Raw genomic sequence first — 18,588 nt, 5'->3', positions numbered from 1 at the left:
CCACCTACAGCGTAGTCTAGGCCTTGCTATAGCGAATTTTAGCCTTTCAGTTGCAGGTCTTCACTGTGAGCTCCCTGTTACCATCCCTGGCCTGGTTTCTTTCACTTGGCCTGACTTAACCCACAGCCTGTTGTTAATAAACTTGGCTTATTTCAACCTAAACCAACCCGGGGCTAGGGAGGAAGCCGGATGTTTCATGGCAGGCTGGTTGGGGGCATTCAGGCCGGGGCTGGGTGGTGATGGCCCCTCGTTAGTCATAAGCAAGGCTGGTGGTGACCAGAGTGTGGTGGGAGGTACCAAGCAGGCTCCTGCAGGGGGGTTGCCAAACCAGGGCTGTCAATCACACATGCTCAGTTCCTACTTGTCTGCTGGCTGGGAGAGACCGGACAGGGAGCTGCAGCAACAGAGCATTCCAGGGCATCCAAGATCACGGGCTCTAGCACATGGGAGCGGAGCTAGTCTACAGGAGCTAAGCCACCGCACCCTGGACAGGGTGAGATGGAAGGAAAGAGTGAGGGAGACATTGGACACCAATGGGCATTGATGATGATGATGAAGATCACGGGGCAGGTAGTTTTGGATCAAACCCCGACATGTCTCCCTGCACTTCTATTCCGCCCCCTGCCGTGGGGCATGGTGGCTTTTGTGCCAAGTCAGTGAGCAGTGACCCCACCCTGGCCACAGCAGGACCAGCGGGGAGTTTCCACGTCTTCGGTGTGAATGAGCGAGTTTCCTCTACCCCCGTCAGAACTGAGGAACCTGGTCCCCTCCCTGTGGTCAGCTGGTGGCTGAGCCAAAAACCCAGCTCCCAGCCCAGAGCTACCGGCTCAGCACGGCGCTGCCTCTGCTGGGTACATGTCTCTTTGTCCCCCAACCCTTTGTGAGTGGGTCTGTCAGTAAGTCTGGTGGGAGCCCCCTCTCTCCTCCACATCCCATCTCCTCCCCAGAGCTCTCACCCCCTCTCTGCTCCTCTCTTCCAGCCTCGCTCCAGAGTCTCCCCAGGCCGGTGTCCTCTGCAGGTAAGGGCAGCCTCTGTGCTTGCTGAGCAGCTGGCTGGGGGCTGGCGGGGAGAGATGCTCTAGGAGGATCCTCCTCCTTTCGCTCTGTGCTATTTGTAACTGGGATTCTCAGTGTCCCGGTGTCATGCCCTGGGTGGGTCAGGCCTCCCCATTCACAGCTGTCTCCCTTGGAACCTGCCCCAGCAGCAACAGTTCAGAGCCATATTCCTGGTGGCAGAACAGTGATCCCAGCTAGTGCTTGCTTGGTGGGTCCATCTGGTGAGTCCCAGCCCAGGCCATGGGGGAGAAACTGCCCCCAACCCCATGGAGGCTGCCCAGCCCCTTGCTGGTGGCCTCATCACAGAGAGTGAGGGCTGGATGGGCCACGGAGACCGAGCACCCATCTCCCCGTGACACTGAGTCCATGAGGGCAGGGACCATCAGTGTGGGGCTCTGTGGTACAGGGGGATCTCCATGCCCCGTCTCTGAGCTCCCACCGAGGGCTCAGGGACAAGGCCAGAGACCCAGCTCTGTGCAGCAGGGCAGTGGAAGCAGGTTCTGCAGGGACCCCAGAGGAAACGTGATGGGTGGAATAACTCCCCCTCCCTTCTCCACATCTGCCCGAGCTTCCTCATATCTTGTCAGAGCCTTCTAGCTACTGCCGGGCAGGTCTGATGGTTGCATGATGGGTTCTCCCCCCGCTTCTTCCCCTACCATCGATGGGGACCATGGGATGAATGCCATGAGGGAAATGGGGATCTAGCTGCTGAACCAGCAGCAACATCATCCCCCCTCATTTTTGCACCCCACTTCCTACAGAATGCTGGGATTTGGGGGCACCAGCTGGCTGAAGGACACTTCCCCTATGAAAACGAGCTCACCCACTTCCCCTTGATGGGGAGAGAGGGGATCCTGGGGGTTGAGGCACGTGACTGAATGTTCCTGTCCCAGCTCTGTTCCTGGTGTCCCTTGTGGGGACCTGTAGGGCTCCTGCCCTCATCCCTGAATTGCCCCTTGGCACAGTCTGGCTATGTCTACACTGGCGCGATCTTGCGCCAGAAATATGCAAATGAGGCTAAGCGTGGAATATCACCGAGCCTCATTTGCATATCTAATGAGCTGCCATTTTTGCGGAAGAGGCTCTTGCGCGATGCCGTTACGCTGATTATTTTCAGGAATAAGGGCATTGCGCAAAAGGGTTTTTCTTGCGCAAGAAAGGGCCGTGTAGACACTCCGGGTATGTCTACACTACAAAGTTAGTTCGAACTAACGGACGTTAGTTCGAACTAACTTTAATAGGTGCTACACTAGCGCTCTGCTAGTTCGAATTTGAATCGAACTAGCGGAGCGCTTAGTTCGAACTAGGTAAACCTCATTTTACGAGGACTAACGCCTAGTTCGAACTAGCTAGTTCGAACTAAGGGCTGTGTAGCCCTTTAGTTCGAACTAGTGGGAGGCTAAGGCTTCCCAGGTTTCCCTGGTGGCCACTCTGGCCAACACCAGGGAAACTCTATGCCCCCCTCCCGGCCCCGGACCCCTTAAAGGGGCACGGGCTGGCTACGGTGCCCGTGCCAGGTGCAAGCCTGCCAGCACCCAGCTAGCAGACCCTGCACCTGGCACGGCACAGAGCCACCCACCCGATGCCCCCCAGCCCACCCCCTCTTGCCGGGACCAGGCTGGCGGCTCCCGGGAGCTTGCCCTGGACCGCAAGAGGCGGGCACCTTCCTGGGCTAGTGCGGACATCGTGGACCTCGTCCACGATCTCCGCACTAGGCACAGGAAAGTGGCCGTCTAGGGCAGGAGAGCTGCCAGCCTGGCCACCCAGGACCAGGTGTGCATGAAAATCAAGGGGGTCCACTGAGACCCCCGACACTGAGCCCTGAGCTTACAATGGCCGTCCTGGGTCAGACCAAAGGTCCATCTAGCCCAGTAGCCTGTCTGCCGACAGAGGCCAACCCTAGGGACCCTGGAGGGGATGGACCGAAGACAATGACCAAGCCATTTGTCTCGTGCCATCCCTCTCCAGCCTTCCACAAACTTTGGGCAGGGACACCACTCCTACCCTCTGGCTAATAGGACTCCATGGACCCAACCTCCATCACTTTATCTCACTTCCCTTTAAACTCTGTTCTAGTTGTAGCCTTCACAGCCTCCTGCAGCAAGGAGTTCCACAGGTTAACTATTTGCTTTGTCAAGAACAACAACTTTCTCTTACTAGTTTCAAGCCTGCTACCCATTCCTTTCCTTTGGTGTCCTCTAGTCCTTCTTTATGGGAACTCAGGAAGAACTTTTCTGAATGCACCCTCTCCACCCAACCCCTGCTTTTAGAGACCTCTATCCTGTCCCCCCTCCGTCTCTTCTTTTCTAAGCTGAACAGTCCCAGTCTCTGTAGCCTTTCTTCATCTGGGACCTGTTCCCAACCCCTGATCATGTTAGTTGCCCTCCCCTCTCCCAGCCTTTCTCTTCCCCTCTCCCACCTCCTTTTCCCAGTCTCCCCCAGTTTTGTTCAATAAAGACAGAGTCAATGTTGGAAGAAACGTTATCTTTATTTTGTACATCAATAAGAAGGGGGGCTAGGGAAGGGCAAGTGGAAGGAGGTGAGGGAGGAATGGGGTACGAGCCCCCGATGGGGAGGACTGGGCTGGCTCTGCGGGCTTCTGGGGGTGGAAGCTCTCCTGCAGCCCCCCAATTACTCCCTCTCCCCAGATGGCAGCCTGTGGCAAGTGCAGCCGGGCTCATGGCCGAGTGGTGTGATGTGCCCAGTGTGGGCACTCAGGGCACTCCAAGCCAGAACTTCTTTGCAAGCGGGGCACCCCTGAGAACTGTCTGTCCGGGGTGGGGGTCGGGACCCTTTAAGCGCAGCCCTCGGCTAGCCTGAGACAGTATCTCCATGCTCTAAGTCCTCCTTTTATGCCCTGCCGGCACTGCTTCCGGCCATCCTTAAGCCCTGTTCAGAGTCCACTCAATGTGGACTTACTAGTTCGAACTAGCAAAACGCTAGTTCGAACTAGTTTTTAGTTCTAGATGCGTTAGTTCGAACTAGCTTAGTTCGAATTAACTAATTCGAACTAAGTTAGTTCGAACTAGCGCTGTAGTGTAGACATACCCTCCTTGAGCAAGAGCCTCTTCTGCAAAAATGGCGGCTCATTAGATATGCAAATGAGGCTCAGTGATATTCCATACTTAGCCTCATTTGCATATTTCTGGTGCAAGATAGCACCAGTGTAGACAAAGCCTCTGGGTCCCACCCCTCCTGCCATCTCCTCCCTGCATGGGAGAGAGGAGAAACAGATTGAGGGTAATTGGGGGATTATCTGGGATGGGGGGTGTAGCAGCATGTCAGGTGCCCCCGATCCTCCACCCCGTCTGCAGCAAGATGAGACCCCACCAGCCAGTAGAAAAGGGAGGGTTTATTGCTTTCCAGGGTATTGCACAGCATAGGCGTGATGTGGACATAAGGAGTCAGGGCCTGGCAGCCCTATGCCCCTTGGGACAGGGGTCCACAGGCCCCGGAACCCTCAGTACTTCTCTTTGTGTTTTCCCAGCCAAGACTGTCTCTCCCCAAAACCACCAAACACACATCCCCCAGGTAGCCACACCCCTTCCTTTGTGCAGGTGAGACGCCTGGCCGGCCATTGTCTACCTGCTAAAGCTCAGGGGTGACCCCTGCTGGGCAGTGCTTGCAGACACAGGCCACTGGGGGTCATCCACAGCCCAAGCCTAGCGACCAGCGAGTGGACAGCCCCCCCCAATACATCACAGGGGGGATCAGGGTGTGGGATGGGGGGAATTTGGACAGACGGGTTGGGCTGGAATTTCCCCGAACACAGGGAGGGAGGCTCCGCTTTAGACAAAGAGAGTCCAGGAGCTCAAGCTGCTTAGTGTAAGTAAGAGAAGATTCAGGGCAGACTTGACCCCTGTCTAGCAGCTCCTACGTGGGGCACAGAGACTGCACAACTGGCCACTCTCCAAGGCAGACACAGGCAGAGAGGGGAGAGGGAGGGGCCAAGATGCTGAGGTTTATTTCCCATGCTGTACGGGGCAGATCAGGAGGCTGGGTTGAGTTCTTGCTCCTACTCCTCATTCCATCCTGGCCTCTCCCTCCCCACTGACCCCTCTGTCTCTGCTCCAGATCCCCTGCCGGCCCCCAGCCTGTCTCTGGACTCCAGCTACAAAGTCTATCTCCCCAGGGAGCAGGTTACCCTCACCTGTTCAGCCCCTCCGAACGCATCGGTCTCCGGATACAGATTCTTCCTTCAAAATGAACAGCAGGGCCCTAGCACAGTCCTCAGCCTGAAGACAGGAGCCCGGTTGTCGCTCACAGCGGAGAAGGGAAGGGCCGGGTCCTACACCTGTGCATACTGGAGACAGGAATCCAATGGAGAGATCTCCTCTGGGAACAGCAGCGCCGTCTCCATCACTGTGAGAGGTGAACCCCTTGTTTTCCTACTCTGGGGTGGGAGGTGTCTTAGGGAACATGAAGCCCACCCCAGTCCCTCTGCCTCACCCCCTCTCTGGCCCACATCGCAGCAGTGCTGGGAGTTGTGCACGGAAAAGTCCCAGAAAAGTCCTGCATCATCTCCCAGATGAATTTGGCCTAGTAGCATCTGCCCCACCATGGCCAGGTCCTTCCGGAGATCCCCGAGGGTACTCCCCTTCCTCAGTATCTTACGCTGACCCCACTTTCCAGATGTCCTCACCAAGGCAGTCTTGCCCCTTTCCGTGGGCCCTGCACACCTGGGCACCGTCCCAGGGCACCTGTTACCTTTGGAAGGCAGAGAGATATCGGGGCAGGGTGTGACACTGCATTGCAGTGCAGGGTCACATTGGGGACTATGGGGTTTTGGGGGGCATTTATTTCTCCGAGGACTCCCCGTCTTGCTCCATTAGACAGTATCAGCCTCCTCCCCTGCATCTCCCCCTCTCAGTTCCTTGTGTCCCTCTGCTTTGAAACTGAACGGGCTGTATTTTCCAGACCCCAGCCAGGACCCCACATCTCCCTGAGTCCCCCGCACCAATAGCACCTCTCTGGGGAGCCCATTTGGGTCACGTGCTCGGCTCCCTGTGGCGATGAGACAGTTCCAAGACTTCAGTTCTCCAAATATGGGGGAGGGGTCTTCTCACCTGTTGTCCCACCCAGCAGCAGCTGCTCCAATAGCAGGAACGTAGACCTGGGGTCAGGGTGCTCCAGGTCACACACGTGAAGGTGCAGGACATGCTCATCCAGACGGCAGATCCAGTCTCTGGAGAGTCCTTCTGTCCCCAGCACCATGACAGCTGAGCGCGGGGCTGTCCCCAGTACTGTGGGAAATTGCTGTTTCTTTGTGGGGCCTCCAGGATCTGCAGCTGCTGAGATGACTGTTCAACGCACAGTGCAGGGGTCGTCGTCTCCCTGGTTCTCCATCTCACACGCCTGCAAACACAGGCACTCGGCTGAATGACCCTCAGTCCCACCTTGGTCTTTTCCAGCCCCCCTCCCGGCTCCCCGGCTCACCGCGACCCCGCAGCAGCCCATCTACATCGCTGGAGAGACGGTGACCCTGACGTGCTCGGCTACCGGGGCTGGGATCCGGTTCTTTAGGGCCGGCCAGGAAATCAAGTCCGAGAAACTCCCCTCACTACGGGAGAACTCCTCCTACTCCATCAAATTGTCTGGGGTGTCCGGATCGCAGGCGGGAGCGTACAGCTGTGGTTACTGGAGGGCAGAGTCTGGGCGAGAGATCCCCTCGGAGAGGAGCCGGCCCATCTCCATCGCAGTGACTGGTGAGAGCCTCTGTCTGCCGCTGTCTGCTGGCCTGGGGCAGGGCATCTCTGCTCTGTGCATGGGTGAGACACCCAAGGCCACTGAGCTCAGGACAGAGCCGCCCATGTCAGTTTCAGCCGCTCTCTCTACAGCACCCGGGCAGTGTGGGGGCGCAGGGAAAGGGGAGTTGGCAGGGAGATGGGGATGGGGATCCCAGGCAAGGAATAGAAGCTGCTTGAATTTATAGCAGTATTTGAGCAGTTAGGGACGTTAATTGAAATCCGGCTTTGGGACCAGCTCTGTAACATTCATCAATGTCACAGAAACGTCAATTCTCAGGCCAGAAGGGCGGAGTGAACATCTGCCCGGACCCCACAGAGCACAGGGCTCAGCCCTGAGTGAACCCTGCTGGGCACAGGGCAGATCGTACAGAAAACACACCCAGTGCTGGCTGGAATATCCCCAGTGACGGTGCATCCCTCTGCCCCTCTCTGGGTGCCGGGAGCCAAGACTGAGGCAGCCTGGCCTGACGGTGAGGGCGGGGCCAGAATTGGGAGCAAAGGGGGTGGGAGTGGGGCAGATGCCGATGGCAGGAGCCAGGCATGGAGCAGGGTGCCTCACAGCAGCAGCAGGATGCCAGAGCTGCTCAGGCAGGTCCCAGCTGGGTCATTTCCTGGCTCCAGCACTGTGTGCCCACCAGCCCTGTGACCCCAAGTCCTGGGTGTCCGGACAGGCCGTCCCAGGGGCCTGACCTGCCAGGATCACTGAGAGGCTGGTTCATGCTCTGCTTTGGGGTGAGAAGGGAACATCAGAGACCCTGGCTCCCTCCCAGCGCTGCCTCCTAGCCCTGCCCCTCCCAAGCCCCTCAGCGCCTTACGCTGGGCCCCTGCTCACGTGTCCAGGTCTCAGTGCATCCACCCTGGTGCTTCCAACACACAGCTGCCGACCATTGGAAGGGGCCCCAGAGCTGTGGGGAGGGGCCGGGGCTGCAAGGAACAAAGAGGGGGCTGGGGGAAGCTGTGGGGGGGACGGGCTCAGGGAGCAGGGGGTTACTGTTCACGGGAGTGGGGCACTGGCTCTAAAGAGTTTTCTCCTTCCTCACTCTCACCTTCCAGCCCGGCCACCTGCCCCCAAACTCACTCTGAGCTCACCACATGGCATCTTCATACGTGGTGAATCCGTGACCCTGACGTGCTCAGCTAGCAGCAATTCCAGCCAATCCGAGATCCGGTTCTTCCAGAATGGACAGAGAATCGACCCGGGAAAGCTCTACAGGTCTCAGTACCACGTCAACGCCTCCCTCCCGCTGTCCAATGTGTCCAAGTCACAAGCCGGAGTCTACAGCTGTGATTTCTGGGAGAGAAAGTCTGAGCGAGAGATCCCGTCAGAGAGGAGCCGACCCGTCTCCATCACAGTGACTGGTGAGAGCCTGTGTCTGCTGCTGTTTGCTGGCCCTATGGCCAGGTGTGACACAAACTAGTTTCTCAGGCCCAGGCCAGGGCCCTGGGTCAGTTTCAGTCCCTGACACGGGTCAGTGTCACTCCCAGGGAGTCTGGAGCCTTTTCCTGGGTAGCTACTGTGGGGTTCAGGGGTTCCCAGCCAGCAACAACATTTGAATATTGAGAGACATTTAGTTAAAACAAACCCAAATTCTACCCCCCGCCAAATCTCTGGCCTACAGTGGGAGAGGATGGCACTGCTGTGGGGAAGCTCACAGCGCTGGGCACTGCTGTGATCAGCGTGACTGACATGGCAGACAGCCCAGCACATACCTATCTCATCTATATTGGAGAGTAGAGTCTGGGTGACAGAGCCCATCCGTCCTGAACATCTTGTTGTGGGGTCAGTGTCGGGTGAGACCCTATTTCCACCTGTGGGTGGTGAGGCCTGTGTCATCCATGGGGAGGTCCCTTCTCCATCTCTGCCCAGCTACATCCCCAGCCCCTTCCCAGAGCTCCTTGCTTCCCCCCCAGCTCGGCCCCCAACCTCCTCACTGTCCCAAACAGCCACCAACTGACAACAGGCCACGGCACAGACAGTGAGAAGCCCCTGAATGCCTGAAAGTTTCTTCACAGCTGAATTTGGTAGTCTGTGCGGTGTGACAGGAGTGCTCCTCACTGTCACTGACACAGACCAACACAGTGTCCCCTCTGAATCCTGCGTGTACATCAGCACAGCCGCAGACCAAGGCTGCCCCGCACGGCCAACAGCGAGCGTATCCTCCCAACATGGCCACCTTTCCCAGAGCAATGCTAAACATGGCCAAGAATGCAGCTGCCCAACAAACAGAGAGCAGGACAGTCGATAGGGCCACGCTCGGGGCCTCTCAGCTCCCGGACAGTGAGGGTGGAGGACGGGAAACCCAGGTGCCCAGGGCTCTCCCTGTCTGCAGAGGGATCCATAAGTATCAGGGGTTGGGGCACTAGCAATAGAGGGGTGACAGGAACCAGGTCAAGCCCTGGAGACTTTGGCCACCTTCTGCCCGGATATCCCAGCCCCACATTGTATCTCCAGGGAGTTTCTTCAGCTCCTGGCCTAGATCTCACTCATTTCTGGGGGGACCCATTTCTGAAGTGAAGCTCTAGAGAGAGCACAGGTCAGATGTGAAGACACTGAATTCTGGGCCCCATCTCTGTGTCCTTCCCCCACCAAGTCCTTCCTGAGCCTTCTCCTTATATGATCCCCACAGATCCCCTGCCCCAGCCGGAGCTGAGCCTGCATCCTCCATCTGGAGTGGCGGTAGAACAGCTGCCCCTGCTCCTCACCTGCACGGTCCCCAGGGACGCCTGGGAGCAGAGGTTTCACTTCTACAAGGACGGGGTCAAGCTGGTCACGGGGGATTTGGGGTCTGAGATCTGGGGTGTGGAGTCTGGTAATGGCTCTATGAAGGTCTCTGTGCTCATCATCCCATGGGCCAGTCCAAACCGCACGGGGGATTACACCTGCAACTACGATGGGCACGTGAATGAGACGTGGATCCCGTCCCTCAGGAGCCGGGTTGTGACTGTCAATGGGAACATCACAGATTCAGGTGAGTCAGCGCCTGCCATCTAATATCTTCCCCGAGAACGTTCCCCTCCTAAGCCCACACACTCTGACCCTGCTCTCCGTCTGGACGAGCTAAGACAGGGCAGGGCACAGCGGTGTCACAGGACAGGCAGACAGGAGAGGGACAGACACATGGACAGAGGGAAGCAGGGGGTCCGTGTCCAACAGGGAAGGGGTGGGGGTGCTTCTCACATCTCAGCTTGATGATTCCAGGGGAGTTTCTCACAAAGCCTGGAGGCACCAACACTTTGATACACTGGGTGTCTCGCTCACCTGTAACATTCACCAGCTGGTTCCATTCATGATTCTCCTCTTTCTGTAGCTCAAAGCTTCCTCTGGGTCCAGGAGCTGGTGAAGGGAGGCTCCTTCTTCCTCATCAATGGCCTCATCTTCCTCATCGCCCACTGCTGCTCCTAGATCCAAGAGCTGGCTTGTTCTGCGAAGGGGCCCTTCCTTCTGGGCCTTGGGTTCTCCCCACTTCCGGAGGAGGAAGTTATATTGGAAAATCTAAAAGTGAGAACTTGGTTCTGGACGGGCTCTAGGCAGCATGAATATTTCAGCCCCCAGCTGAACTACAGCTGTATCCAGGGTGGGGGCATGGCGCTTGTTCTGCATCTGAACAGACCTCATGCAGAGTTTGCTTCCTCAACATAAACCCCGGTCCCTCAGTATTCCCACTCCACACACCTGTGAAAATGTATCCACACTCCGCCCTATGAGATCTTATTTCTCAACTCTCCTGCACACTGGTGAACAATATCACAGTGGAGTACAGACGAGACACAAGCATGTGGCTGTTCTCTGTGAGTTCCTGTGAACATCTGGCTTTGAACACGGGGCAAAGGGATGTGCCTTCAATGGGATTGCTTCTCATAAAACCAAAGAGGAAAGAGACAGAATCAACCAACCAAGTCCTTGGAATTGACATAAGTGAGCAATTGTTGGAAGACTGTACCAAGATGAGCCAGATAAAGAGGATGAACCCAATGTTGGGCAAGTCTTCTAGTAATTCATAACTAACTTCTACAGACCAGACAAGTCATGAAGAGCTCTATGAAATCATCACTTTTCCTCAGGTGCTATGAACTTGTAGTATCAGAGGTGACTAGTCTCGAGGTCTCATCCACCAAAATTTTCAGTCTTGCTTGTTCATTTTTCTTTCCCCTCCTCCTATGCTGAGTAGCAGAAACTGCCACCTAGTTTTGACCTCCAATATAAAATCCTGCTTTCCAGTTACCCACATTAACAATGTGATGTTCTCTTTTCTTAATTCATGGTGGATAATGGACATGGTTACAGCTGATGTAATCATATTATGGGATACATACATAGCTTAAATCCAGGGTAACATGCTAAGAACTGGTCACCTCATTCCTGGAGACCAGACTGTAGTAAGTTGAGGGTCAGGAACATGGAGTCAGCAGGCCTAAGGCCTGTAACATGAAAACAGCAACAGGCCTACAATCTAGTGAGTGAGACTTTGATTCAGTAACTCAGATACTCATAACTGTGTAATTGTGTAAGTTGGGACACAGGGAGGCACGGAGAACAGACTGTAAGCAGAAAGGGAGTAACAGAACATCTTAAGGAATGTCCTGGTACAAAAACTCCCTAGAAAGGAATGCACATACCGACCTAGGTTCAGGACCAGGTCGGAATTGACAGCATGAAGGATAGTAAGTAAGCCCCCCTTCCGTAAGGTGAGGGCTGGTAACTAGGCAACAGAGGGTGATAACCCGTAAGTAAAGAAATTATGTAAGTTTTTATCTGTCTATAAAAGGACACCACAGAGGGTGCTCTCCAGCCGACCTTGGGGGGGCGCACTAGGCGCCTGAACGGCAGGTGTCATTGCCTAAACTTACAGAATGCACAGTAGCTTGACTTTGACTAACTGCTGTTAATATCTGTTATATGGCAATAGGCCTGCCCGGTGTTGGTACCTTGTCAACGCGGGCCATAGTGCCCAGTGGTGTAACATTGTACTGATCTCTGTTACCAACTGGTAGAGCTTCGCATTTGACAATAAACCTGCTCGACTGATTCCAAATCTTGCCCGCATATGTCATTTCCGGGGCCTCTCAGAGATTTCCTGTGTTGACTCAAGTGCACGGGGTCTAACACTCTAGATAAAGGGAATACCGATTCTTACGCACGTAGCCGAAAGTTTATCACCGACCGAGTAGAGGTCCCGTCAGGAGCGCGCCAGGATGACCCTGACCAGACGACGCTGACACTGACAGTCCAGACCACCGAAGGTACCAAGGTACGAAAACACCGAGGTACGAAAACATGTCACATAGCTGTTGATTTTGCTCAGAAAAGGAACTAGTCTTCTAAGAATGTCCTTTCTGTTCAGAAGCTTCTACAACATGCTGGTATGTTGCTACCTGAATTCATCTCTGTGATAATGTCCATAAACACATTACAAGGGGATATTGAAGGTTCTGAGCTGAAACTATAAACACACACAGTCTGGAGAGAAGGTGACCAGAAATACCAGCTTGACATAAGAGAGATTATTTCCCTTTGAATAGACAGGTCACTACAGCTCTGTCACTCTTTGAATTTAGATGGGAACTCTTTGGTTTGTATCTCTTTCCTGGCTCTAACATGCAGATAGCTCTTACTCTTTTTGACTAGTAATGAACCTTTAGGCTACGTCTACACTGGCATGATTTTCCGGAAACGCTTTTAATGGAAAAGTTTTCCGTTAAAAGCATTTTCGGAAAAGCGTATCTAGATTGGCAGGATGCTTTTCCGCAAAAGCACTTTTTGCAGAAAAGCTTCCATGGCCAATCTAGACGCGGTTTTGCGCAAAAAATCCCCGATGGCCATTTTAGCCATTGGGGCTTTTTTTGCGGAAAACAGTACTGTGCTGTTTACACTGGCCCTCTTGCACAAATGATTTGCGCGAGAGGGCTTTTGCCGGAATGGGAGCAGCACAGTATTTCCGCAAGAACACTGATGATCTTACATGAGATCGTCGGTGTTCTTCCAGAAATTCAAGCGGCCAGTGTAGACAGCTGGCAAGTTTTTCTGCAAAATCATTTGATTTTGCAGAAAAACTTGCCAGTCTAGACACAGCCTTAGAGAGTTTTTTTTGCAGGATTAGCTATAGGTGTGGTCTTTGTAATATCTGGGATGGATGAGAGGGGTGCTGCCCTTTTCTAAAGATCTCAACATTTAGTAATTAAATGGTTAAACCCAGGAAGTTCTGGCAGAGAGCCGGGAGATCTAATAGGAACAAAGTGTTGAGTTTTGAACTGAAAGGGAATCTTCCAGTTGGAGTTCAAACCAGGAGCTGAGGGGAGAAAGATTAACTGAAAAAGGCAGGAATATCCATGCCTAGAAAAGGAACATCCCAACCTCGGAATGGACTGTACCTTGAAGTTATGGATATGTCAATGACAGGGAATGTTTAATTAGACATCAGGCATACACATGAACTATACCTTGGAAGACTGTATATGTGAGTAGATAGGGAATGTTTTAGATAGACTCAATTAAGTTATTTTCCTTATTTTGTGGGAAAACGCCTCATGTCTGAGTCCACGTGCCTTCCCCCTTCATTTGTAACTAAAGCTTAGTCCCAGGGATTAAGCCCCCGGCTTACCCTTCAACAGCTGGGATATGCACCAGGATGCCAGGGTCCTGGGAAGGGGCTGGCGTGGGTGGCTGCACTTAATGCAGCTGCATCAGCACAGTGATATTCCCCGGCTGTTCAAGGCTGGTGCACTGTCTCCAGGAACAACCCCAAAAAGCTGCTAGACCTGCAACAGACTGGCCTGAAGCCCGAGGACACAGCCCACTGCGTATTACTGTGAGAGACACACAGTGACACTGACCATGCAGCTGCTCCTACCAAAACCAGAGCTGTAGAACTTCCCGCGTCTGCCACACCAGGGCAGCAGAGACACGCGTGAAAGAGCAATTAGCTCTGCTGTAGAACAGCAGGGAGGGGTTCAAAGAGAGGTTCCACCTCCAGCTTCCTGAGCAACTCAGACATGTAAGAAAACGGAGGTTGAAAAGGTTTTCTCCATATCGGTGGCTGAGTGGTCTAAGGTGTAAGACTAAAAGCATGTCTCTCCCACAGTTCGGTGTTCTGATCTACAAAGGGAGATGGTTCAAATCCCACCCCTGACATGGCTTTTGCCTCCTTGCTGGAGAAACGACCTCATTTCAATGCCTCCCCTAATACTGGAAGAGCAAGTGCTTAGGGTTGCCTTAGGAGTTCCTGGGGGCAGAGTAGCAGCAGTTTGGGGGAGTGGAAGGGAAGCAACAGTTGCAGCTTCTTTCCGCATCCAGGTCAGTGTCCCCACATGGGTGCAGGAGTGGGGTGCAGAGGTTTGCAGTGAAGGGTGCAGGGATTAGGGATGCAGGAGGGGATGCAGGGTTAGCAGCGATGGTGGCATTGATTAGAGGTGCAGGAGGGGGAACAGGTGCTGCCACCTTCCTGATCCTGCCCTGCTTTCTGTAGGCCCAAGCAAGGTGTAATGGACAGGAAGAGTGATGAGCATCCCATTACTGAGGGGTTAAGATCAGGTAGCTAGAAAAATGTGTTGGCAGGGGGCCCGGGAGAACCAATTGAGATAGGGGGTAGCAGGTTGAAATGGGTAGCAGGTTTAAAACTAATAAAAGAAAGTTCTTCTTCACACAGCGTGTAGACAGCCTGTGGAACTCTTTGCCAGAGGAGGCTGTGAAGTCTAGGACTATAACAGAGTTTAAAGAGAAGCTAAATAATTTCCTGGAGGTTAGGTCCATAAAAGCTGTTAGCCAGGGGATAAAATGGTGTCCTTGGCCTCTGTTTGTCAGAGGCTGGGGAGGGATGGCAGGAGACAAATCGCTTGGTCATTGTCTTCGGTCCACCCTCTCTGGGGCACTTGGTGCTGGCCGCAGACAGGATACTGGGCTAGATAGACCTTTGGTTCAGACCAAAGGCCCGTTCTTATGTAAGGAGCCGCCAGCCTTTCATTCACACACAGAACTGGTTTGGAATTGACCGCAGGGTACCGGGGCTGGGCTGGGCTGGGCTGCGGGGAAATCTGGCCCTGGTAGTGACAAGGGGAGCTGCTGGGCGCTGGGACGTGGCTGACTGCTTCAGCCTTCTCACAGGTCGGGACAGAGAAGCGCAGACTTGCGTAGATCTCGCGGGCGGAGGAACCAGCAGCGGGACATTCTGTGTCCAGCCGGACTCTGGAACCCCCCTGCCAGGAGACAGAACAGCGCGATGCTGCGTCACACCCGCCTGGGTCCCCCCGTTCTATTGGCCCCGCCCCCGGCCCAGTTCCTTGCAGCTCACCACAAACCACCGCACCGCTGTAGTGGGGGGAGGGTGACTGTGCTGCGCAATGGCTGGGAGGGCTTCAAAGGAAGCTTCCACCTTCGCTTCCCTGAGCAACTCCAACATTTAAGAAAACTGCGGTTCAGAAACCCCCGTCTACGTCACTGCCAGGGTAGCCGAGTGCTGTAAAGGCGCTGAACTCAAAAGCTTGTTTTCCCCGTGTGACGTAGTGGGGGGTACTTGCTGGGCTGTGGTGACCCCTGCTGTCTGGAGCAAGACCCAGCAGGGAAAACCTCACTATGCACAGGTAGTGCCAAACTTGTTGAACCAGACACCCCCATGGAGAGTGTGACGGCGCGTTGGGGGTTCCCCGTCTCCTGCACCCTGAAATGGCACAAACAGACTGCACCAGCTAGTGGAATTGAGGGTGGTTTATTGCTCCTCCAGCACAGCGCAGCACAGATGTAATCTGGTTACAGGAACTGGGCTAGGATGCCTCAGGCCCCCTTGAGATGGGGGAGACTGGGCCCCTAAACTCCAGCCCCTTCCCCTAGGCTCTCCTCCATGCTCTCCAGATAGGAACTCACTAACCCTCTCCAAGCCCTGCCCCCCAGCCAGGGCAGCATCCACCTTCCTTTGTTCCTCTCCATGGGGGGTGTCTGGCCACTGGTTCAACAAGCCTAGTGAGGCTTTCCCTGCTGGGTCTTGCTCCAGACAGCAGGGGTCACCACAGCCCAGCAAGTACCCCCACTACGTCACAGAGAGGAACAAAGGAAGGTGGATGCTGCCCTGGCTGGGGGGCAGGGCTGGAAGAGGGTTAGTGAGTTGCTGTCTGGGAGCATGGAGGAGACAGCCTAGGGAGAGGGGCTGGAGTTTAGGGGCCCAGTCTCCCCCCAACTCAAGGGGGCCTGAGGCATCCTAGCCCAGCTCTGTGACCAGATTCCATCTGTGCTGTGCTGTATCCTGGAGAGGCAATAAACTTCCTCTATTCCACTGGCTGGTGCAGTCTGTTTGTGCCATTTCGGGGTGCAGGAGACGGGGGACCCCCAACGCGCCGTCACACCCCGCAAGTGGGTTTTTCTGCGCTCCGAAAAGAGCCGCGGGTTCAACTCCCACTTCTGCCCCAGCTTTTGTTCTCCATGTGGAGAGGCGACCTCATTTCAATGTCCGCCCTCAGGACGTACTTCGAGCTTCCCTTAGAGCAGTGGCAAGAGAAGTCGGTGAGACTTCAAATATCTTCAGCAACTGCCCATTCAGAGCACCTGGATGGGAACGTTTGGCTTTCTCTTCCAGTGGGTCTGGAAGTCTTGAGGGAAGTGGGGAATGGCTGCCCTTTGGGAACAGAAGAGGGTCTCTTGGACCATTAAGTAGAACGGTTGAAAGTTTCCTTTTCAGCGGGGCTTAGCTGGCTAGAGCGCCTGCCTAGCAAAAGCGCGTGTTTAGAAGACAGGAGATCCTGGTTTCAACTCCCCAGTGGTACCTTCTTCTGGCCTTCGCTGTTCGTTGCTCAGCTTTTCCAGTGTCCTTCTGGGAAACAGAAGAGGCCTCCACTGGCCACCCAAGTAATGGCTTGTTGAGGAAAAGGCTTATTGGAGAGAATAATGAAACCACAGGCTTGGGGCTAATGAAGAGGCTCCTGGGACTGGCTTTGGGAAGGCGGGTGTCCTGACTCCAAGTGCTGAGTCATGATAAGACCCCACAAGCCCCTGTGATTCCCTAGGGGTGTCAGTGCCCAGGCACCCTCGAAGCGCAGCCTCTGCAGGTCGGGCAGCGATGGAGAGTTACTCTCCTCTCGCCTCCCTTTGGATGGTCAATGGGAACATATGGAAGAAAAGTCCCAGAGGGCGGGCGGCACCAGGGCTAAGCTGCCCAAGGCACCTGCCAGGTGAGGTGGAGAGGAGGGATGCAGCTCCCAGTGGTGCCAGGTCAAACGTGTCTGCTCTTCCCACCATTTCCCCCATCAGACAGGAATCTGTCATGAGGAATCAGACAGTTCTGCGTTTGCCCATCAATGCAAATGTTGGCAAAAGATCCCGGCCGTTTTCTTCTCACCAGACTCAGGAGGCGGCACCTGAGAAAGACGGAGAGAAGGAAAAGGCCCCGAAACTCCATTTGCCTGCATGGATCCTGCAGCCAGAGCGCGGAGCACTAAGTCCTGTAGGGCCAGAGCTGGGCACAGGCGGGTCTTTCCAAAGGCCTTTTGCTCTCTGGGTGTGAATTCTGAGCGTTCGATGCCTGAAGCCCTGGAAACCTCCTGCTCGGCATCTCTGCCTTGTCCCAGGGAACATCTGCAGGGGCTGTTCAAAGGCTGTGAGGGGATCCCCGGGACTCAGCCCGAGTCATGGCTCCACTGAGCCCTGAGTCCCCCCAGCCTGGGCTCCTCTCACCCTGCGATGCTGTGACAGGCTTCCCCGCCGGTGACAGTGAGCGCGGGGCGTGTGGCCGGGTGCACCCTCTCCTGCTGCGCCCCTTTGTCCCCCGCCCTGCTACTTTCCCTTAACCCCCCGCCCCTCGGGCAGCACTTGAGAGAGGGGCCTGGGCTCTGTCTATCGGGCGCTGAGCAGCTGAAGAGCCGGGTCTGGCTGCACAGGGGACAGTGTGGACCAAGGGCAGTCAGGGGCGTGGCCCATCCGGAGGGGCGGAGCCGCGTGTGCCCGTATGCAAATGTGTGCGCGAGCGGAGCACTGTGGGAGTGGAGCGGGCTGGCGAGCGGAGCCCTAATTTGCAAGCGGGGCTCTAGGTGGGGTCTGGGGACTGGCGGAGGAGAGGGGGGCAGCTGGCAGCAGCGGGAAGCGGTGTGGGTGGGGTGGTTTGGAGGAGGACGTGGGAGCCACCGTGATGTGAGAGTTCGGGGCGCTTGAGGCTTGGCGGGGGCTCTGAGACAAGAGTTTATACTTACCTGGCAGGGGAAATACCGCGTTCAGGAAGGTGGTTTTCCCAGGGTGAGGCCCGCCCATTGCACTGTGGGTGCGCTGACCCCTGCGATTTCCTCAAATAGAGGAAACTCGGCTGCACAATTTGTGGTAGTGGGGGACTGCGTGCGCGCTTTCCCCTGGTGTTGTTGTTAGAAGAAAGAACATCTTGTGCCGAGAATACAGGATTAAATTGGGGAAAACGATTCTTATCTATTCTGCACACGTGCAGATAAATACTGTCAGATAGATTTCCCCAAGAGCTAGCCCTGTGAGAATGTGTAAAGTGGGGCGGTGTTCGATGCTGGGGGTTCTGTTCCTTCCGCTTTGAAACTTGCACTCGAGGTTCAGTTTCTCATCCCTGTAAAGCATCATCAGTTTATTTCCCTGCTGGGTTGGGCTCGTTGCTTGTTTCTGTTCCTTTGTATCTCTCTTGTCGGTAGGACAATGGTCTGACCGAAACCGCGTGGTTCTCCGACCCTCTGGGAAGTTGTGGTCCAAGCTGCAAGCTCCCCACCCCCACTCAGCTCTGGGCCTGGCTTGGAGGTTGGCCACCCCCGAGTAACGCAAACATTTACATGTCAGGAACGCTGTGGACAAATAGAA

At 55.1% G+C, this 18,588-nt stretch overlaps 1 protein-coding gene and 1 non-coding gene across 2 annotated transcripts; both read left to right on the top strand.

Moving 5' to 3' along the window:
* The first annotated feature begins 533 nt into the window (after positions 1–533).
* On the top strand, positions 534–10,250 carry LOC142821252 (Fc receptor-like protein 5). The gene is made up of 6 exons (XM_075912093.1): positions 534–570; positions 5,131–5,427; positions 6,468–6,761; positions 7,857–8,162; positions 9,431–9,772; positions 10,112–10,250. Exons 1-6 carry the CDS (start codon positions 534–536, stop codon positions 10,204–10,206), a joined length of 1,371 nt encoding a protein of 456 aa, XP_075768208.1. The 3' UTR covers positions 10,207–10,250.
* A 7,711-nt stretch (positions 10,251–17,961) lies between these two features.
* Positions 17,962–18,125, top strand: LOC112545844 (U1 spliceosomal RNA). Its single transcript, XR_003089396.2, has one exon. It is a non-coding gene; the product is annotated as a U1 spliceosomal RNA (small nuclear RNA).
* The last annotated feature ends 463 nt before the right edge of the window (positions 18,126–18,588 follow it).

The sequence above is a fragment of the Pelodiscus sinensis genome, chromosome 30 (assembly GCF_049634645.1).
Source record: "Pelodiscus sinensis isolate JC-2024 chromosome 30, ASM4963464v1, whole genome shotgun sequence".
NCBI classification, from domain to species: Eukaryota; Metazoa; Chordata; order Testudines; family Trionychidae; genus Pelodiscus; species Pelodiscus sinensis.
The sequence above is the reverse complement of the archived record's forward strand: the minus strand, read 5'-3'. Positions and strand labels throughout refer to the sequence as shown.